The 22,506-nt window shown below is 39.2% G+C and overlaps 5 protein-coding genes across 5 annotated transcripts; 3 read left to right on the plus strand and 2 right to left on the minus strand.

The window, feature by feature from the left end:
• Positions 1-7: 7 nt before the first annotated feature.
• On the minus strand, positions 8-1,309 carry GCK72_008440 (uncharacterized protein; the record flags this gene model as incomplete). The annotated part of the gene is made up of 2 exons (XM_003094586.2): positions 8-359; positions 1,074-1,309. 2 exons carry the CDS (start codon positions 1,307-1,309, stop codon positions 8-10), a joined length of 588 nt encoding a protein of 195 aa, XP_003094634.2.
• Positions 1,237-2,827, plus strand: GCK72_008441 (uncharacterized protein; the record flags this gene model as incomplete). Its single annotated transcript, XM_003094579.2, has 3 exons — positions 1,237-1,338; positions 2,196-2,554; positions 2,599-2,827. The coding sequence occupies 3 exons, from the start codon at positions 1,237-1,239 to the stop codon at positions 2,825-2,827; spliced, it is 690 nt and encodes a 229-aa protein (XP_003094627.2).
• A 646-nt stretch (positions 2,828-3,473) lies between these two features.
• Positions 3,474-6,695, minus strand: GCK72_008442 (uncharacterized protein; the record flags this gene model as incomplete). The annotated part of the gene is made up of 9 exons (XM_053726828.1): positions 3,474-3,827; positions 3,900-3,974; positions 4,300-4,437; positions 4,489-4,689; positions 5,095-5,180; positions 5,230-5,519; positions 5,844-6,175; positions 6,469-6,568; positions 6,616-6,695. 9 exons carry the CDS (start codon positions 6,693-6,695, stop codon positions 3,474-3,476), a joined length of 1,656 nt encoding a protein of 551 aa, XP_053586405.1.
• A 4,048-nt stretch (positions 6,696-10,743) lies between these two features.
• On the plus strand, positions 10,744-14,009 carry GCK72_008443 (uncharacterized protein; the record flags this gene model as incomplete). Its single annotated transcript, XM_003094589.2, has 6 exons — positions 10,744-10,884; positions 10,929-11,049; positions 12,142-12,403; positions 12,542-12,682; positions 12,732-12,813; positions 13,629-14,009. The coding sequence occupies 6 exons, from the start codon at positions 10,744-10,746 to the stop codon at positions 14,007-14,009; spliced, it is 1,128 nt and encodes a 375-aa protein (XP_003094637.2).
• A 612-nt stretch (positions 14,010-14,621) lies between these two features.
• Positions 14,622-17,473, plus strand: GCK72_008444 (uncharacterized protein; the record flags this gene model as incomplete). The annotated part of the gene is made up of 5 exons (XM_053726829.1): positions 14,622-14,760; positions 15,288-15,428; positions 16,382-16,477; positions 16,522-16,634; positions 17,396-17,473. 5 exons carry the CDS (start codon positions 14,622-14,624, stop codon positions 17,471-17,473), a joined length of 567 nt encoding a protein of 188 aa, XP_053586406.1.
• Between the last annotated feature and the right edge of the window lie 5,033 nt (positions 17,474-22,506).

Below are 22,506 nucleotides of genomic sequence, written 5' to 3' on the forward strand. Positions count from 1 at the left end.
AATAGAATTAATATCTTCTATCATTATCACGACGAGGATAATTAGAGGAAGACGATGGATGGGAAGAGATGTTGTTATAGCCACGAGATGGGTGATTTGGTCGATTGCGATTCCCATCATTACTATAATTTCTCTGGCGAAATGGAGGACGTTGATAGGACGAATTCGAGTGGTAGGACGACGATAGATGGTGTGAGCCACGGGATGACGGTGGGCGGTATGACGAGTTGTAGGGACGATTGTTGGAGTAGGAACTGGATAAAGTCGACTCGTTTTGACGGCTGTTGTAGCGACGTCCTCTCTCGTTTCCTCTTCCACTGTCGTATGTTACACGTTCACGGAATGAGCGTGACGGCGATCTGGAACAATTGAAGAGATGAGGAATGTGTACTGTAGTTTTAGTAGAAGGGAGGGGCTTAACTAGGCTCCTCCCACTTTTTCAGTTTTTTTGTATTTAGTAATATCAGCACGACACGCTGCTTACAACCGCGCTCTACCGAAATCGAAGAAAATTATGTGAGAAATTGAGAGAATCAGAGAAAAAGAGACATTTTTCAAGGGCATTTCGGTGGAGCGCACAATGTGATAATTAAAGATTATTGAAAGTAAGATTCTTGGAGTTTCTGAGACATGGGCGGAGTCAGACACGCCCCATTTCATATGACACGAAACAGAATGCGAAAAGAGGGCGGAGTCTGGTAGATACAAATTGGTGACTACTCGAGTAGACGAAATCGAGACCGAGTGAATTAGGGGGCGGGGTTTGCTAGGCTCCGCCCACTCTTGCAGTTTTGACGCACAAGGAAGTCTTTGGCTTAATCATTATTACTATTTCCAGGGCTTTTCAAATGGAACTCGAATAAGAGAGCGGAGTCAGACACGCCCACTTTCATGTCGAGGGTTTGGATCATCGAAAAAGGGGCGGAGCTTTAAATAGAGAAACTATCGATTTTCAGACAAAAAAACCGATTTTCAGTAGCCCAAAATAGTGTTAATATAACATAAAACCTTAAAAATAGACATTTCGAACACAAAACCACAAAACCACGACACAATCGAGTACGATAACTAACCGAGACTTGCTTGGTGTCTCTTGTCTTTCAGGCGCTCTCACAGGACTCAATATACGTGCATTATAGAAAGGTAACATGATGGGTGAGCTCATTGATTCCGGCGATCCGAGTGGTGGTGGAACGATCGGCTGATATTGAGACATAAACGAAGAGTCGTGTAGTGATGGTGGTGGATGCATTAGTTGAAGACGATGAGTTTGGAGTGTTGGCGGCGGAAGAGATGAATGCATATGCATGCTGGAAAAGGAGAAACATAAAGAAGCGGGTTAGTACATGAGCACAAAACGAGTATTAGGAGAGCACATGTATATCGATTTGGAATGAGTCATTGAGGAGTTTCACATGGGAAAATTTGTGAGGTTACGGTATTCAAACTGTTTCTATACATGGAAAATGGTCAAACTTTACACTTTTTTTGAATTTTTTCGCCAAAAAGTCAAATTTTCGACTAAAATTCATTCAGTATTAGGAGAAATTCTGAAAAATCATCAAAAACGCTCACATTTTCGATAAAAATTGGTTCATTTTTTGAATCCAGACATTGACAAGTATGTAAAAATAGAATCCTTCTTTCCCTTTTCTATTTCGAAACAGGTTTCGGCTTGAAAATTGAAAATATCGAATGCAAAAAAGCTGACATTCCGAAGAAAGACGTGTGATTTTCAGCTTTTTCAGCTCAAATTTGGTTGAAAATCAGAATATTTGCAGCATTTTCGAACTTTTGAACTCAAAATTACAGTTTTTCATTCTTCAAACTCAAATGTGCACTAAAACAGACAAAATTCACACACAACAACGGGAGACCCACAACAACAACACCAACACAGGAAAAATCATTCAAAAAGTCACAATATCAATATTATCCGTTTCTACGTGACATTCGCCCAATTCTCCAAATTTTCCAACCAAACGTGACACCCCAAACCACCCCTCTCTATAAATTTCTTTAATTTCTCCAAAATCAAATCAGTTCGAAATAGGCAACCCTAAACTCACAAAAACACACATCTTCATTCACAGGGAAGTTATATGATTTCGATAATATAAGCGTTCAAAGGTGAGATATTCACGAGTCCCCCGGATGACTTCTAATCCCCACAAAGAAAACTTTGTGAATTTCAGATGTGTGTGACGAAAAAGAAACAAAACAGCGTTCAATCGAAGAATTCTATCGGTCCGAGGGCTACCGTAAATGCGCCGACGCCGGCGATCACACCGGTCACTCAATCGACTACGGCTCAATCCGGTACGAAAGGAAGCAAGTCAAAATTGGTGCCAGTCGATGCTAAGGATCCACAAAACGGAAAACCCGCGTCGCCAGGATTTATCCGAAATCTATTCCAGAAGAGTAAGATGAAGCAAGTGAGCGAAAATGAGAAGAAATCGGAGAAGCAGGAGGAGAAAGTATCCCATATAAAGAAAATAACTGAAAGAGCCACCACAGTGGGTCGTGGACCACCCGTAGATCCACCCGTGAAACGGTAATCTAACTTGATTGAATTCAGAATCACTTTTTCGTTTTCAGCGACGCGAAACGAGTGCCAGATGGCTTCAAATCTGCCAAAGACTCTAAATACGTGACACTTCAAGAGCTGGTTCCAGTCTTTGAGAAGGCGACGTTGAAGGGATTCAATGATAGAGGCGGCAGTAATGAGAAGACACTGAAAGTCGAACCAACTCAACCGTCGTCTGGAGACGACCAGAAGAAGAAGAAGAGCGGGGAGAAATCGAGTGGGGAAGGCATCAAAGAGTGATATCTATTAATGATGATGATGATAGGAATAAAGCAAAGAATGCATTTCTTGGGAGTTTTTGGAAATTGGGCAAAGAGATTCTGGGCATCTGGATACACAGAGACACAGCTATACAGAATTCTGAGAGCTTGAACTGTGTAAAACTAATCTGCATTGAATTTTCAGATAATAATTGGGAAAGGAGACATCTAGACTGACCAACATACGGACAGAGGATTCATTCGAAAACGTGGAAACTTGCTTTAGGGAATCCTAAATTCCTCGTTAATCAGCTTTTACGTATTCTGGACATCTGGATTAACAGAGTTGCAGACAGCCAGAAAACTGTATTATAACGACACCGGCCGCATTCTACGTTGTTTTTGAAGGTCTTTGAATCGTCTTAAAAACGCAAAATTCCTGTAATATGACCGGAACCCAACAGAAAATTGTATAGAATTCCGTCATAACACAGTCCACATGTTTATTGGCATCAAATCAATCCCAAAATCAATTCCCAGATAATGTTAGAGTTTTGACGGAAATTCCAGGAAAGTTTTTGTTAGAAAAGTGGGGGAATTCGAGCCGGAATTAACAGGAAATTGTACTTTTAATGATGAAATTCCCAATAAAACAACCCAAATTAATTCCCATTCTTTTCTATAATCTACCTGCTAGATATCTCCTCCTGTTTCGGCTCCTCCTCCACTACTTCTTGCTTTACGCGAAACGTTGGAGCACTCGGAGCACTTGGAGCACTCGGTGCCACACCACCCGAAACATCTCCTTCAGCAACGTCATCAGCGGGTTCTTGTTTGACTTGAACAGGACGAGTGATCTGATTGTTGATTGCCTTGTTAAAAAAGACTTCTATGATCTCCAAGTCCGCCTGATTGATAGGTTGATCGTCTGTTGTTGACTCATCTGCATCAGCGGTGACTGATGGCGTCGATTCACCGTCGTCGTCGTCGGAGGAGGAATCATCAGAACCATATTGATATTGTGGAGCGCGGCGGGTTTTCTGAAATAATAAAGTTTTGGAAAAGCATTTTTAGGGAAGTTTGTATGACGCGTGTTCCTCCCTTCAACTCACACCGGCTTCCGCGAGACGAATGTCGGCTTGCAGTGATCCTGATGCATGTTTCTCTGGAGCTTGCAGAGTTTTGGCCTGAAATAACTCATATTAGCAGAGCAATTTCGTTACAACTGCGTCCCCGCCGCAAACGAGAGAGTATCGGCGAGAGACGCAGAGTTTTTTCTGGTGCGAAACAGATTTTCACCATTTTTGATCTATTTTCCCAAGTTTTAATTGAAAATTTGCCCATTTCCGAGTGAAAATTTTGCAAAAATAGATCAAAAATTGTGAAAATCTGTTTCGCGCCAGAAAAAACTCTGCGTCTCTCACCGATACTCTCTCGTTTGCAGTGGGGCGCAGTTCTAAGAAGGCGTGGGCTGCTAATATTTATGTGTCAGATTCTTAATCAATCACTAACAATCATTTTCGCGTTTTCCTCCACCTCCGACCACGGGAAACATCTTCTCTTCAACTCGTCGATCATTCTGTTGCGACGAGCTCTGCTCTCTTGAAATTTCTTATCTTTGCATCTACTCATGCTCATTTTGTTGTGCATCTGAAAATGATTATTTTTTCATCCAGATGTTCAATTTTGACATCCAACTACCGCTTTCATATGACCAGCCAGATCACATTGTCTTTTGTACACTTCGACACAGCCATCAAGTGGGCATTTGAGCTCTGGAAGGATTGAATAATGGTTATACTCGATGTGCTCGCGACGTCTGTTGGCGGAAACATCCTTGTTATCGTTGCACGCTTGACACGCAAGTTTCGAGTTTGGACCATCCGGGAAGCATCTATCCATCTGGAAAAAAAAAAGGAAAAATAAGCTGAAAAATGAGAGATTTCTCATTGAAAATCACTGGAAGTCCCAAAAATATGTGCCTGTTTATCTTGAGATTGACAGCCGACTTAGTTTTTGATCTTATATAGAAATCTCCCAAGTATCAGGCTGGCAGGTATGATGAATAGCATGAGTATAGCATAAAAAAGGCGGACAGTCTCCAAAATCGCGGCCAAACTACTCTCGAGTCCGACGAATAGTTCAGAATTCGAAAAAAATAACAAATAATAATCACTTTTCTTCGTTTTCTTGCTTAATAATCGTAAATCAGTCCATTTTTAGTGACTTCAACCAATCGTTAAGCGAAATTATTGTTATTTTGTGTACTTTTAAGACTTCTCCAGACGCCTATCAATAATTTTTTACCTCTGCTTTACATATTTCTTCGTGGTCCTCGTCATCCTCAGAAATAGTTTTCAAATGAGAAACGATGACATGTTGTTTGCGAAGAACTGAAAAATTCAATGATATAATACACTTATTCTTTGAGCAAAAACTGACAATATAAGTAGGGAATTTCCTGTTTGCACTGTTCGCAAGCGACTTTCACCAGCTCTCGTTTATCTGATGAATAGTCATCACCGACTCCGGCGATTCTCTCCAAAGCAGCGGCGTCCTCATCAGCCTTCGAAGAATTCCCTGCTGCTGCTGAATCACGCTTCTTTCTCGGTTGTTTCGGGACCGGTGGAGTGGTGTCAGTAGTGGTCGAATCGACGACCTCTTGAGCAGAAGATGTTGGCTGGGAAGTGGGAGATGGAGTCGGTTGATTGTCGGTAGAACGGCGAGCAGAGCTGGAAAAAAAGGGAAGATTTTTCTCTAAATTTGGACGAATTTTCGATATTTTTCTGCGAGATTTAGGAATTTCACATGCTAATCATGCCGAAAACTGCATCAAAACCGCTACATTCAGTAGTTATGACAATATTTTTCTCAAAAAACATCAAATTCCAAAATAAAGGCTCCGGTGTTCGCTAAAATTCACATTTTGCAGATTTTCAGGCTATTCTGAACTGAAACTGATAGATTCTGGCAGAAAATAGAACTTTTAAGTGTTTAAAACTGAATTTCTATAGAAAAATCTATAAAATTTTCGATTTTTCTCCTAAAACCCGTACTTATTGGAAGACGTCGCCGGAGAAGAAGCCGCTCCACTCTTGGTTCTCTTTGTGGCTGGTGTAGATGTAGATGCCTCCTCATTGTTTCTCTTTTTAGCTGCAGATGGCGTCTCGGACGGAGACGTCGCCGATGACCCAGACGTTCCTGGCGCGGATTCAGAAGACGGTGGAGCTGTTGGTATGACTCTCTTTTTGAATAAATCCGACTTCTTTTTCTTCTTAATAGCTTCAAAACGATTCTTGCACACCGTCTCCATATCCTCCGTCGCCAATTCCTTCGCATCCTCCACAATCATCGCGATCATTTGCTCCATGTACGGATTAACCGTTTTCTGAAACTTTGGTTGAAATTTGAGAGTAATTCTCGGGAATTTCTTCGATTTTTAGCTATTTTCACAGTTTTTTTTTTCGAAAATCGTGCAAAAACTGAAGTTTTTCGAAATTTCTCATACCAAAGTTGCAGAAACTTCAGTTTTGAGATGAAAAATTATATTTTCCGCCAGTTTTTTCCAGTTGTTTATTCCAAAAATGACAAAAACACCGATTTTAAGACGAAAAACTGCAATTTTCAGCAGTTTTCCATGCAAAAAGTACCGAAATAGCTAAAAATTACTCCCATTATTACCTGGAAAGAGCGCTTATGCTTTGTCTCTGAACAGTGAGCATTTCGCTCCGTCTCTGTATAGAACAGCGATGTGCACGCCTTATCGCCACAGTCGAATCGCCTGAAAATCAATTTGGAAAATACAGAATTCTGAAACTCCTTGCATACTTATATTTGAAGTGTTTGTAGATGTGTGGATCGTCTCCTTCTATGTTCGCCGAACACAAGGGACACACTTGTTGAGCCATTTTCTAGAATAAATCGATGAGTTTTAGTTCTAGCCGCTGCTATTACAGTGCGCGAGATATCTTTAGGACCCCCCTTAATTTTGGGGGTTCTGGAAAAACAAGAATAGATATTCAAAATCTTTTAATGCCAATCGATTCCGAATCCAAAATAACCTCCGGAAACACATTTTCATGAGCCTATCACTTTTCATACCGTTGTACCACCGAAAAGTCACTTTTTCAACTGGAAAAAAACCAATTTTCAGTTGATTTTCAAAAAATATTATTTAGGTGGAAATAGTATCACAATTTATTGTGTTTTTACATGTTTTAGCATCAATTTCTGTTTGTTTTATCTTCAAAAGCAAAACACGCAAAATCACTTTTTGAGCATTTTTTTAACTTTGATGGCTTATTTCTCTGAAATAGAATTGACTACTATTTTGAAACGTTATTGGTCACTTGCCGCATTTACTGGTGAACCTATTGCAAAACAGATTTCAGAAAAATACTAACTTTGAGCGGAGTTATATTGAATTGAATCCAAACAGTTGTTATTTCCACGTTTTCAGTAGATGACATGCAACTCCGCTCAAAGTTGGTATTTTTCTAAAATCTGTTTTGCAATAGGTTCACCAATAAATGCGCCAAGTGACCAATAACGTTTCAAAATAGTAGTCAATTCTATTTTGAAGAAATATGCCATCAAAGTAAAAAAAATGCTCAAAAAGTGATTTTGCGTGAATTAAAGTTTTGTTTTTGAAGATAAAACAAACAGAAATTGATGTTAAAACATGTAAAACTACAATAAAATGTGATTTTGTGTGACCCATTTCCACCTAAATGATTTTTTTTTGAAAATTGGTTTTTTCCAGGTGAAAAAGTGAATTTTCGGTGGTACAACGGTATGAAAAGTGATAGGTTCGTGTAAATTTGTTTCTCGGGGTTATTTTGGATTCGGAATCGATTGGCATTCACAGATTTTTGATATCTCTTCTTGTTTTCCAGAACCCCCAAAATTGAGGAGGTCCTAAAGATATTTCGCGCACTGTATATAGATGATAAGAAGTAATCAGAGCAGCAAAACAATCAAGCTACTGATAAAACAATAATCTGACGAGAATCGAGTATTCTGATATCACTTTACTTTTTGAATTATATAATAATAGGTAGATTTGAAGGAGACAATAGAAAAACTGTGAATGAGATACGGAAGACGTTCACAAACTGTTGAAGAAAACGGGGGGTGTATGAAAGAGGGAAATAGGAAAAAACGAATTAAATTAGAGATTATCGAATGCAGTGTTCAATTCAAACTCGGATTGATGGGTGATGAGAGTGGTTTAGGCCTTGACTTCGGTCTTTCCTTCCTCCTCTTCTTCGTTGTCCTCGAGGTCTGGCATGTCTGAAACAACACGTCCATTTGGGTTATACACATCGCCCTCTTCTTCCTCAAACATTGGGCCTGAGGGACAATTGGACCTTACTAGGGAAGGCCTCCAGGTGACCGTGGAGTTATGGGTCGTGACCTATATCGTTGGAAAGCTGAGAGAACGCTGATTCCAAATATATATTCAGTTTTTGCCCTCGAGGCCTGGTATTCGAGAAAAACGAGGTCAAAGTTTGGACCCTTGACAAGTCATTACCTTACCAACGTGTTAAAAATATCGGCAGCGTGGCGCAGGTGGTAGTGAGGCGGTGTGGCATGAGAAAGGGTGTGGGTTCGGTCCCGGCCACGCGAATTATTTTTTTGCATTTTTTGTAATGAACTTTTAAGGTTCTCTGACCAGGTCTGTCTCACTTTTTCAATATTTGGATAATGTTTTATTGATTTTCAAGTAAAAATAACAAAATTTTTGAACAATTGTTTTTCAAAAGTTTTCAAAAATTTGTCCATCATTTGATGGTCGAAAAGTGATGAAGTACTAGGAAAATTTTTCTCGTCTTTTTTGTTTCAAATGGCTTATATTCACATAGGAATCAATAAAACATTATTCAAATCTTGAAAAAGTGAGACAGACCTGGTCAGAGAACCTTAAAAGTTCATTACAAAAAATGCAAAAAAATAATTCGCGTGGCCGGGACCGAACCCACACCCTTTCTCATGCCACACCGCCTCACTACCACCTGCGCCACGCTGCCGATATTTTTAACACGTTGGTAAGGTAATGACTTGTCAGGGGTCCAAACTTTGACCTCGGTTTTCTCGAATACCAGGCCTCGAGGGCAAAAACTGAATATATATTTGGAATCAGCGCTTTCTCAGCTTTCCAACGATATAGGTCACGACCCATAACTCCACGGTCACCTGGAGGCCTTCCCTAGTTAGGTTAGTCAGGGTGTGAAGGATCACTTACCATCATCTTCGTCATCGAGTCCACCGAAATCAGCTCCTCCGCCGGCTCCTCCCAAAGATGACATGTATTGGTTCAAGTCGAATCCATTTCCGATTCCACCACCGACTCCGGCTCCAGCTGCCGCCGCTTCCTCGGCCTCCTCGTCCTCATCCTCGTCCTTCCACTTTCCAAAGTCCACCTTCAACCAGTGAACTTTCCCCTTCGTCTGAAGAAGACGTGGCCACCATCCGGGAGTCTTCTTCTGAATAGTGATCTCGACGACACGAGTCGATGATCCGGTGTGTTTGACGGAGGCTGGGTCGATTTCGTCGAAGAACTCGAGTGTTGTCTCGTATTTGTCGGTCTTGCTGCTTCCTCTGAAAACAAATTATGATAAAAACTTGGAAATTAGATGGAAAACGTACTGGAAATGAAGTTTGTTTCCCTCTCCTTTCAGCTCCTCAATTTTCGCCTCATCAACCTCGATAGTCAGGTAGACGAGAGATTCGCGTTGAGCCCAGAGTACTTGTGGTTGCTTCGACATGTTATCTGGAAGAAAGAAATTGAGAATGTGAAACGAAAACAAGGATGATGCAATTTTAAAACGAAGGAGAGAAATTTCAGGAAAAATTAGATTTTCGGAAAAAAAATCAGTTAAAAGCGACACTTATGAATTCTCTTCATCAAAAGTAATGACAACTAGAGGTCAAATATCACGAAAAACACCTGAAAACATATTTCAAACGTTTCTCAATGCTGAATATCATTTAAAAAAACAACGAAAGAAGTTTTTAGCACAATTTTCTCCAAATATGTTAAAAATTGATGACAATAGAGGAAAAATAAGATTTTCAAACTTTAGCGTGAAAATCAATAACTCCTTAATCTCCTTATCGCATTTAGATACTTCTAGCTTTCATTTTTCACGAAAAACGCCTACAAACAGTTAGGACGTCATCATTTTCATCCTTAAAGCGTGAAAACTGGCTGAAATTCTATAAAAATTAGGTTTTTTGAACGGAAAAAATGCATTTAATATAGAAATCAACGGTTCCCTAATCTTCTAATCGCATTAAAATATTTCTAGCATTCATTTATCACAAAAAACACCTGCAGACTTTTCCAACATCATTTTCACGCCTAATTTCTCATAAATTCGCCTAAAAATCGATGAAAACTCGATGCGCAATATGCTGAATATTAAAATAAGAAGCCAAAATCGCAAGTTTCGCGAAAGTTCCGCCTGAAAATCACCATGGAAACCGCATAAAAAGACGATTAGAAATGCAGAATTCAAATAATTCGAGAGAGTTCCGTTTTCGTGGCGAGACCCGCGCGCGAAATTGCATGCGCCTTTAAACGGCCACGTCCACATTCCAACGGTTTTCGGCTCTTTTTGGCTCAAATTGCATGAAATAAAATAGAAAAGTTGATAAAAATAACAAAAAATAACACAAAATCTCTTAATTTACACCTTAAAATCGATTTTTTCAGCTGAAACTTTCATAAAACTCAATTTTTTTGTAGATGTTCCGTCTCGCCTGGGTATCCAGGTCGTTAAACCATCCACAAGGGAAACGAGGACTGATTTCCACGTTAGTATGTCTGATATGTGTGGGAATATTGGCGATTTGTGTGTCCACGAGCCATTCGATAGGTAAAATTGCAAAAAATTGCAAAATTTTCACAAAAATAGTATAGAAATGAGTAAAAATTTCGAATTTTCAGTTCTAATGTCTGCAATGTGGATCACAATCTTCGCCTGCTGCTCCCAGTTCGCCTCTCTTTATTCCATGTCGATCACTGATAAGCCTACACACAAATTTAGTTATGGTCTCGCGAGAGTCCCCGTTTTGGCTGTTTTCAGTACTACTGTAAGGGTTTTTTGGCTGAAAATTTAATTTTTTGAGGTTTTCAGACTCTAGCGCAGTTATTCTCAATCTTTTTATCGAAAGAATCATTCGAACACTTGTTATCACCGGATCATCATGGATCTCATGACGCATCGGCTGCTCATGAACATGAAGTCGAGGAGATTGGTGGGTTTTTGGGTATTTTCTTGAGAAAAATAGAAAAAAATGGAAAGAAAAGTGAATAAATAAAGAACTCCGGATGTTTTCAATAAAAAAACTTCGATTTTCGAAGTATTTTTCATAAAATTTATAGAAATTGATCATTTCTGGCTGTTTTTTTAAAGTTTGGCTGCGAAAACGACACTTTTTCTGTTAATAAACATCAAAAAATGCACTTTTCTTATTTGAAACGATGTTTTTTCAGTTTTCGAATCATCAACTGAAAAATTCAGGGAATCTACGAAAATTCGCGCAATTTTTTTCTAGTTTTGCTGTGAAAATAGCTTGTTTTTATCATAAAAATAATTCAAAAACTTGAAAATTTCATATTTTTATCCGAACCTGTGTTGTTTTCTTTAACCCGTTGAAATTTCTGAATTTTGAGCAGAAAAACAGCTCGAAACCGTATGGTTTGCTCTAAAAATCATCTAAAAACCGAAAAGTTTCATTATTTATCATAAATTTGGGTTTTCTTCCGATTTTACTGCTCAAAATCTGAATTTCCAGTCTTTTTTCAATTATTTTCATCGCGAAAACTGTTAAAACCAATCATAATCACAAAAATCTGAAACTTTGTGAAATTTTGGCTAGAAAATTGAAAATAAACGATTTCGAGCTATTTTCGATTGAAAAAGTCAGAAAACTCGCCTAGAGACCTCAAAAATCTCAATTTCCAATAGTTTTTCAACCATTTTCATGGCAGAAAACTGTTAAAAACCAATTAGAATCACGAAAATATGAAATTATACGAAATTTTGGCTCGAAAAATTGAAAAATTCCCTAAATAATAGCTCTGCACAGTTCTTACAACTGCGGTCCACCGAAATATCCTTGAAAAATGTCTCTTTTTCTCTGAGTCTCTCAATTTCGCACACTATTTTCTTCGGTTTCGGTAGAGCGCGGTTGTAAGTGTGCCGTGCTAATAACAAATTTGAGCTATTTCGATTGAAAAACTCAGAAAAATTGCCTAGAAACCTCAAAAATCTGAATTTTAGTAAATTTTCCGCTCTGAATATTGCAAAAATTCCTAAAATCCACCTCAAAATGATACTTTTCCAGGCGGAGGATGGCCATATTTCGTCGGTTCGGCCGCCTCATCAGTCGCCCTTCTACTCTCCGCCTACGCTCTCAAGAATCAACCATTCCAACACGTTCTCACATCTGCAACAGCTTCAAGTCTCCAAGAACACGCCGCTGATCTCTCGCAAGCCGTCTGTTTTGTGATTCCAGGACTCTCAAGGTTACTGTTGCCACGTATCAATTCGATGGTTCTGTTGGCGGCGACGACGAGCGGATTGTTGATGCTTTGTGAGCATTTTAAGTGAGTTTTTGTCTGAAATTCCTGTTTTTTTCAATGAAAAACGCCCAAAAATTGGGGGAAAATGCATACAATTCCGGTTTTTAAATTAAAAAAAAAGAATTTTTTCACTATTTCTCCCCCGAAACCCTCAAATTTCAGACACGATTTTGCGTGGGCCGATCCAGTATGCTGTCTCCTTCTCTCCGTCGCCGTGTTCTCTACAATGTGGCCTCTTTCCACATATACTGGAATGATTCTCCTCCAAACGACACCTCCGCATCTGATTAATCAAATTGATCGGTTGGTTTTCTCTGAAAAAGTACTGAAATAATCTGAAATTTTGTTCCAGATGCCTGTCAGAAGCATCACATATAGATGGAGTGCTCGAATTGAAGAGTGGACGGTTTTGGCAATTGGATTTCAATCAATTGGTGAGGGATTTGATAGGAAAATTGCGAAATTTTAACAGAAAAGACAAAGTTTTGACTAGAAAACTGTTGAAATAGCAGAATTTCGCAAAAATACAGTTGAAATTCTGTAAAATCTATCGAAAAATAAAGAAAATCATCCAATTTTGATGAAAAAAACGGTCCCAAAAGTTAGTTTTTTAAAGTAAAATTGGTTATAAATAAGATTTTCGGCGCACCAAAACAAAAAATACGAATTTTTGTCAGAAAAGATAGAATATTCCATATTTTCGACGAAAATGTTCAAAAACCATCTGAAAAGCTCCAATTTTTGTTCTAAAAGTGATAAAAATGTGGAAATTTTCAATTTTTCGGTTAAAAAATGATCGAAAATAGCGGTTTTTCTCTAAAAACGCCTAAAATAACCGATTTAATGACGAAAATGGATGATTTTGAGCTAAAAACGAGTGAAATCGTCTACCAGGCGGAAATAGCCGAATTTTCTCAATAGAAATAGCTGAAATGTAGAAAATCTGTCGAAAAATTGCGGAAAAATCTAAACATTTTCTGCGAAAACATACCAAAAACCTTCGAGTTTCCCAAATTTTCGTTAAAAACACCAAAAAATCTTCTTTTTTCCACCAAAAACTATTTGAAATTCTCCAATTTTTGTTTTAAACGTCGAAATTTTCTATTTTTGATAGAAAAATCACTATAAAAAGCGATTTTCTAGTCTGAAAACGACTAAAATTGCTGATTTCATGATAAAAATCGACGATTTTGAACGGAAAACTCGAATTTTCATTAAAAATTCCCCATAACCTCAATTCCCTTTGCAGGTTGGAACAGTAGACGTTCGAGTGCGTCGGGAAGCCGATGAGCAGAACGTGTTGGCTCACGTGACGGAGAAATTGTCGTCAGTGATTACAGTACTCACAGTTCAAGTGGTCAAAGATGCGGCATGGTCAGCAGGAGAGGCCACGTACACTAATGGACACATTCATGGAGTTAATGGAGGAGCAATTAGTGGAGGAGGAGGGGGACACGGCCACGCCCACGACAGTCATGGGGATCATGGACACTCTCATGGTGATCATGGTCACAGTCATGGTGCCGATGAGCATGGACACTCTCATGGTACTGGAAATAACGATCATGGACACAGTCATGGTGGAGAGCAGAGTCATGGACACAGTCACGACGGCGTCTTTTATCATTAGGAGTTTTTATTGCAATCGCGCTCCACTGGCAAATTCATCAATTCCGGTGGAGCACAGTTGTATTAGTCGAGCATTCCTGTTGCAACCGCGCCCCACCGCAAATGAGAGAGTATCGGCGAGAGAGACGCAGAGTTTTTCACCATTTTTGATCTATTTTCGTATTTTTTTGTGAATTTCTATGAAAAACGGTGAAAATCAATGTTTCTCTCGCCGATACTCTCTCGTTTGCGACGGAGCGCAGTTGTAATCAAAATGCTCGGTTTATAACTGTTAGTATTTAATTGAATTATTGATTTTTTTCCGGGTTTTTAATTAATAAATACCAAAAACCATTTTCGCATTTCCCCCCAATTTTTATGTACATATCAGGTGTAATTTATTGATTTTTTTTGTGTTTCTGATAAGCATCTGTGATTTCAACGATCCCTCATTTCGTCCCCTTTTTCCTGTTTTTTTTTCGTTTTCTAGTGATATTTCATTAATTTATCGAATGTTTTGTTCTTTTTTTTCGTGAAAAAATGCAAAAAATGGCCCAAAACCCATCAGAAATCATGTTTTTTTCTCTCCGATTTTTCCGATTTTTGTTCAAAAAACCACCCAAAAACCACACAGATGCTCCGAGTAATTGTCCGTGGAGCACACACCAACTCGGCCGCCCGTCAGGCACTAATTGAGAAAATTATTCGAGTCGATCATGCTGGAGAGTTGGGTGCCGATCGCATTTATGCTGGACAATTGGCTGTTTTACAAGGTTTTTTTTTGAAAGAAAAGAGGAAATTAGACTCCGCCCACTTTTCGCAATACCGGAGCGCAGTTTATTGGCAGAAATGGGCGGGGCCTAACTTATAAAAACTGAAAGAATGAAATGTGGGCGGAGCCTGATAAAACTCCGCCCATTTTTAAGTAAACAATGTGGGCGTGGCCCAACAAGCGCCGCCCTTTCTGTAAAAAGTTGTGAATATGTGGGCGGAGCTTAAGAAGATACATTTTTTGTTGTGGGCGGAGCATAACAAACTGAAATATTATGCAAATGTGGGCGGAGCCTAGTCCCGCCATTTCTTCTTTAAAAATGTGGGCGGAGCTTGTTACAATCGCGCTCTACCGAAACTCGGCAAAAACAATGAAGAGACGCAGAGAAAAAAAGAGTTTTTAGAGGAGATTTCGGTTGAGCGCAGTTGCTCACGGTTGAATTCAACTTTTTCGAATTTTTAGCAAAAAAATCCTGTTTTTCACAGAAAAATCAATAAAAAATTTCAAAATTTTTCATTTTTTTTCCAGGTTCCTCAATCGGTTCGGTGATCAAAAAGATGTGGGATGACGAGAAAGAACATCTGGATACGATGGAACGATTGGCGGCAAAACATAACGTGCCGCATACCGTATTCTCGCCGATTTTCAGCGTCGCCGCCTATGCACTCGGTAGATTTTTGAATTCCCGGGGAGATGCAAGTGCGCTCCATCGTCAAATTTGGCGGGAAATTTGAATTTTTCGGTTTTGGTGTCGATTTACGCTGCAATTTGAAAAGCCATTACTGGCCGAACTTTCTTATTTTGGATTTCTAGGCTGTTTTAAGACAATTTTTCGTCAAGAACGCATATTTTTATCGATTTTCGACAGTTTTTCATAATTTTTTGCATGAAATATCGGGGAAATTGGAGTAAAGCTGGCCTAGAAACTCAAAACTGAGAACTCTGCCATCACTTTCGTGCAGAAAATCGTGTTGTTAAGCTATTCCTCTCGAAAAATGAGAATTCAGAGTGAAAACTGTAAATTGACTTTTTTTAAGAATTTAATTTTTGAATATTTTTGAATTCCCGGGGAGATGCAAGTGCGCTCCATCGACAAATTTGGCGGGAAATTTGAATTTTTCGGTTTTGGTGTCGATTTATCGAAAAGTCAAGGCTGGCCGAACGTTCTAATGTTTGATTTCTAGGCCATGCACTGTTTTCCGACAATTTTTTGCCAGGAATGCATATTTTTATCGATTTTCGACGGTTTTTCATAATTTTTGCATGAAAAACCGGGGAAATTGGAGTAAAACTGGCCTAGGAACCGAAAATTGAGAACTCGGCCATTAGTAATTTGTTTTTGGGCTGAAAACTGTATTTTTGAACCTTTTTTTCCGAAAAATAAGAAATTGCGCCGTAAATCGACTCAAAAAACTTAAAAATTCAAATTTCCCGCCTTGAAATCCACTAGAGCGCGTTTGCATCCAACTTGGTGTTTCGTGCTGAAATTTGTGTTTTTGAGCTTTTCTTGTCGAAAAAATGGAGTTTTGGAGTGAATTTACGCCTTAAATCGATCCAAAAATTCAAATTTCCCGCCAAGTAAATCCATTGGAGCGCATTTGCATCATACCCAAATCTTCCAGGTGTTGGCACCGCCCTTCTCGGCAAAGAGAGCGCAATGGCGTGTACAGTTGCAGTCGAAGAACTCATCGGACAACATTATAATGATCAGTTGAAAGGTTTTTTTCTGAAAATTTCTGTTTTTTGAAAAAAAATTTTTCAGAACTCCTCGCCGACGACCCGGAAACCCACAAAGAGTTGCTGAAGACGCTGACAAGATTGCGTGATGAGGAACTTCATCATCATGATACTGGAATTGAGCATAATGGGTTGAAGGTAAATGCGCTCTATCGAAATTTTGGGGAAATTTGAAAATTTGCTTTAAAATGAGTGAAAATTCGATAAAATTCGATGAAAATTGGAGTTTTCCTGCGAAAATTGAGCTTTGGGTCTCTTTCAGTGAACAAGCGGATTTTTGAATTCTCGGGAAGATGCAAGTGCGCTCCATCGAAAAATTGGCGGGAAATTTGAATTTTCCAGGTTCTGGTGTCGATTTACGATACAATTTGAAAAGTCATTGCTGGCCGAACTTTCTAATTTTGGATTTCTAGGCCATTCATCGTTTTCCGACTGTTTTTTGTCAGGAACGCTCAATTTTCAGCGTTTTTTCCTAATTTTTTGGTACAGGAAGACATAAAACTGGAGAAAAAAACCAAAAATTTTCAAATTTGACCAGAAAAACCATATAAATCCAGCCAAAAAGGTGCAAATTCGGATAAACAGACATACAGATGGACATCTGGACAGACAGACATACATATGGAGGACATCCGGATTGTCCACGAGGAGTACACGAAATCATTTACCGTGTACTCCACGTGGACAAGTGCTGATTTTGAGTAAATTTGAAGGTTTTGAAGTGATTTTGATCATTTTATTGGAGAAAATCCTTAAAACCGACGTAAATCTGAATTTCAACTAGTCCACGTGGAGTACACGAGAGTATTCATGGTGTACTCCACGTGGACAAGTAGAATCTCAGAAAAATTAAAATTTTATGTCCAATAGAGCGCACTTTCCACATTTCTTATTTTCAGGCGCCCGCCTACGACGCCCTCAAATGGGTCATTCAAACCGGATGCAAGGGAGCCATCAAGATTGCCGAGAAAATTTGAATAATTGTATTTTTTGCTTATATGTTGGTAGCAAATGCGCTCCATAGCTAACCAAATTTAAATAGTTTATCAATGGAGCGCAATTGCATATATTGAGACCCTCAGTTGTATAAAATATAGCTTTTTCAAACCAAAAAAACTGACATTTCCCCCTCTTTTTTCCAACTAAAAAAGTTTCCTTTTTAGCGCCCATTTAGGCGTGGTAAACAGGGCGATAAACAAAGTGGACACCAAGAAAAAAAGAGGAGAGGGAGTGGACAATGGAAACAAAAAAGGGGGGTGGCCACTTCTTTTTTTTTCTCGGGAGATGGTCAGTGGGCGAAAACTTTTTTTCTTCTCTTTTTTTTTTGGGATTTTCGGGATTTTTTTGTTTTGGCCTAAAAAGTCTTTTTCGCGCTCTACTATACTTTTTTTTGAAACATACTATTTTCTTGGAAGCGCGCTCCACCGCACTTTTCAAATTTATATTTGAAAATTTGAGAAAAAAAAAACGTTTGCAACTACGCTCTACCGGACTTTTATCAATTTAATTTTTATCTAGCTAGCTCAATGCAAATGAGCTCCACCGCGCTGTCTCAAATCTCTCCAAATGTATTCTCAATAGAGCGCAATTGCAAGTGTACAATAGAGCGCGTTTTCATAATTTCCCGTTTTTTTCATGTTTCAAAAGGACATCCGGACAGACAGACACACAGACAGACAGCAATTTTGAAATGTAAAAGAAACATTGTCATCGAACGGTCAGAAATCTGAATTTTTAGTTCTTTTTGTTGTGAGTTTCCTATATTTTGATTTTTCAACAATTTCTGAAGATCTGGACATCCGGACAAACGGACACACAGAGAGACGGTATCACATGCTCCAAAAACCGAAAATTTCCCCATTTTCGCTGCGAGACCCAAAAACTGGAAACTTAAAAAAACTTTTTTTTTAATTTCAAAATCCTGGACATCTGGACAGGCAGACACACAGACAGATATTAAAATAGGCATGGATATCTGGACATCAGGACACCAGGACACACAGACATCCGAAAAAAGTGAAGAATTCATCTTTGAAAATACAAAGAACTCAATCTTTTCCCAAAATTTTTTTTGTGAGACCCAATAATCCAAAATCCGGACATCCGGACTCACAGACAGACACTGAGACGTGGCATTTTAGGCTCCGCCCACAAAAACAGGGCTCAAGGCGGGGGCGGAGCCTTATATATCATTCCCCAGTATTTTCCAATACCGCTTTGTGGGCGGGGCCTAAGATATCATGTCTCTATTTCTGTCTGTGTGTCCGGATGTCCGGATGTCCAAAATGTTGGGCTTCGGGTCTCACAACGAAAACGGGGAAAAAAAATGGAGAGGCAGCAGATAAAAGAAAGAGATACGGTCGAGAAAGCGCCACCTTATCTTTCCTCGCCGCGGTCGGCAATTTTCCTTGGCCGCACGGTTAAGGTCGATGCGTCGCCGCGTCCGATCTGTCAAGTAGCCAGTGTTCTTCTCACCCATCCCCCCACCAACTTTTTTCTTTTTTTGCCCCACTTTGTCCCCCCCATTCAACACAAAAAAACGCGTCGTCCCTCTTTTGCGCGGTCAAAGTACATCCATTCGTATCATTTGGAAGCCAAGAGACGCAGACAACACCGTCTCTCACTTCTCCACACTCTCTCGTCTCGTCCTCCCTAGGAGCAAGTTGCATTGGGAGCAAAAAGAGACCGAATCTGTTGGGACCAAAAAGATATTATCAATGTGTTTTGGGGCAGACGAAGAGGAGAAGAGAGAAGAGAGAAAAGTTTTCGAAAAGATAGTCTGTGCTTGTGTGACGTAGTCAATGAGAGGACCCCCACGGCTTCAATTTTTTGTCTGCTCCAAATTTTTCAAAATCCTAAAAACTCCATATTCTCTTGAATTTGTCAAATTTACCCGTTTTCGCTGCGAGACCCAGCTATTTAAAATTAGGACATCCGCACACACAGGCAGACACGGAGACCCAAAGCGGAAATAGAAAATTGGAAACAGTGTCTGTCTGTGTGTCCGGATGTCCAGGATTTTGAATTTAAAAAAAAAGTTTTCTGTTTTGGGTCTCGCAACGAAAATGTGAAATTATGGGTTTTCTGAGGATGTGTACCGTCTGTCAGTGTGTCTATTTGTCCGAATGTCTGTTTCAAAACACGAAAAACGGAAATTTAAGAAAACGCGCTCTGTCGCATTATCAATGGGAATGTCCGGATGTCCGCTGTACTTTTTTGGCGTTTTTTTGTTCCAGACTGGTTTTTAGGTACAGTACCCTCAGTTTGCTGCGGTGAGGTATACTGTAGGTAGGCAAACTGTACCTAGGACCTACAGTATCCCGTTTAGATTGAACGCTTTTTCTCGTAGAATCCCGAAAATTCGGAATTTCTGTCTTACAGTATACCTACAGTATACCTACAGTACCCTACTGTAGTCTGGAATTCAAGTTTACATACAGTACACCTACCGTATCCCTACCGTACACCAGTACACCGAATCTGACGCAAAAGTGCACAGATTCTGCGCAGACCGTACTCCCATCGCAAGTTGGTTACAGTACACCCACCGTAACCCTTAAAATACAGACACTTCACGCAAAAATGCACAGATTTTGAAAATTCAAAAAAACTAACAGATTTCCCGATGTCCCCCCTACTCCCCTGGTCACTCTCTAATTTCCATACATCCCTTAATTTCCTCCCGCCTGTAACCCGATCCATCCACTTTTTGCACTTCTCTCCCCCCTTCAAAATGACCTATTGGACGGGGGGAAGAGCTAATGATCAAAAGGGAGTATATGTTTATACTAGTAGTACTACTACTAGTGCAAACATAACCTCCTTTTCCTCCCTAAATACTACTACTTACTTACGGTTTAATGTATCTTTGGAGATAGTGCGGTAGGGCGCACTTGCAACATTTGAAAATTTGAAAATTTTATTCTGAGCTTTTTCCCGCCCTCTTCTTTCCACCGCCACCTGTATCGAAACCGTTCCGCTCCTCGATGTGACGCGTGTAGCCTCCTGGCTACCGCTTTTGCCCACCACTCTGAGGGTCGGGGGTTCAATTCCCACTGACGCCAAATCTTTTTTGTTTTTTTTGTTTTCGTTTTTTATTACTTCCCAACTCAAAATAGCCACTATACCACTGGTTTTCAATCAAAAAAGTCGTCAAAAAGACTAAAAAAGGGAAAAGAGAGAGAGAGTTGGCACTTTCGATGAAAATTTAATTAGATACATACACACAGAACTGACCGACCAGAGTGGACAACACGAATGTTTCTTCTCTTTTTTGTTAGGAGACAAAAAAGAGAAAAAAACTAAGAAGACTTGCTTTGTATCTTTTTTTCACTCTTTTTTTTATTTTATTTGAAAAAAAAAACTTTTTTGAAACAAAAAAGTTGTTTTAGGCCAAGACCCCAGTGATCTATGAGATACTGAGAACGCGCTCTGTAGCACTTTTATAACGAAAAATGAAAAAAATGTTTTAAAAAATGCAGTAGAGCGCATTTGCAAAATTTTTTTTTGAATTTCCATTGAAAATTTTTTTATTCCAAAAAATACTTTTGCAATAAAATCCACTCAATTTTCCACAATTCCTACCACTTCCGTAGCCCTTGAAAACACAAATTTTCCACTTGAAATTCTTTTTTTCTCATTTTTTCTTAATTCGATTGAATTGACCTTCTCATCACTATTTTATTGTTTTCTGGTCTTCTACCTCCTTATTTTTTATGAAAATCGGGCCAATTTTATCTCTAGAAATGAAAAAAAAAACAAAAAAGAAATTGCCCGCAGGCGGAGTTGAACCCTTGACCCCGCGCGCCGCAATCAAAAATGGTAACCACTCGACCATGCGCCGCACTTTTAACACCTTCCCTCTTTCTGTTCACTATTCCGTGGAAATCGGTCCGAGATTGCAGATCGCCAGCAGCAATTTTTCCCCTCGCTAATTAAAAAAATGCACCAATTTCAATTATTTCCTCGCCAACTATACAAATGACATCATCTCATTCCGTATGTCCCTCCAGAACTCCCCTCCGCCTGCTGGGGGTGTCATCGCATTTGGTAGAAGAAGAAGAAGACGAAAAAAAGAAGAAGAAATGTATGTGATTCTGATGGAATGTACTAGTAACCCACTATGTATATGGGACGACTTTCTTTTCGTTTTTTTCTGTTCTTTTGACGTCATTTTAGGGTTTCAAAAGAGTTTCTTATCCTAGAGCCATGTTTCACCAGAATTTTATAAAAGTGCATCTTTGGAGCCAAGTACATGGTGGCTTTTTTGATTTTATTGTCTTGAATTTATATCGGTTGTGTAGATCAAATCTAGACCTCCATTTTTGCAATTGACTACTTTTTTGTACAACCTTTCCCCAAAGAGATATAGCGTCTCAAAGTTTGTGAAGCAGGCTCTCGGGGTATCATTCTTTGGCTAACTATAACTTTGCAGGGTGAATCCGTACCAAAAAGTTGTCAACTACAAAAATAAAGCCCTTGACTTGTTTTATATTATATCAAAAATCTAGAGATTTAGCCTTAATAGGAACCCCATGACACCTGTTCAAAGTTAGGCAAGTTTCCTCCAAAACCGATATTTTTACATTTTCAAAACATCCCAAAAATCTACTCTTCCCTATTAAAACCTTTCAAAATCATGACCTAATTCTCTCCATTTCCCCTTTTTTGACCATATATACCAATATATATAAATTTTCCCAACATAACAGTCCTCTCTGATCTGTTAATTGCCATTCCACTGGTCTCTCTCCTCTACCTGCTTTCCAAATTCATTGTCTCCGTCTCTCCGATATTCTATACTCTCTAATTTGTGTTCCCCCTATAGAAGTTGTATATAGTAGTAGCAGTATACAATTAAAATTCGTTCGTTTCGACAAGAGAAGACCATCCGTTTCCATTCATTTTTGTGTTTATAGTTTTTGGCTAGATACATGTTACAGTACAGCTACAGTACCCCTAGTATCCATTAATATGTTCTAAAATAGGTTTTAAACTCAAAAAACTAAAA

This window comes from Caenorhabditis remanei, chromosome III (assembly GCF_010183535.1).
Source record: "Caenorhabditis remanei strain PX506 chromosome III, whole genome shotgun sequence".
NCBI lineage: Eukaryota > Metazoa > Nematoda > Chromadorea > Rhabditida > Rhabditidae > Caenorhabditis > Caenorhabditis remanei.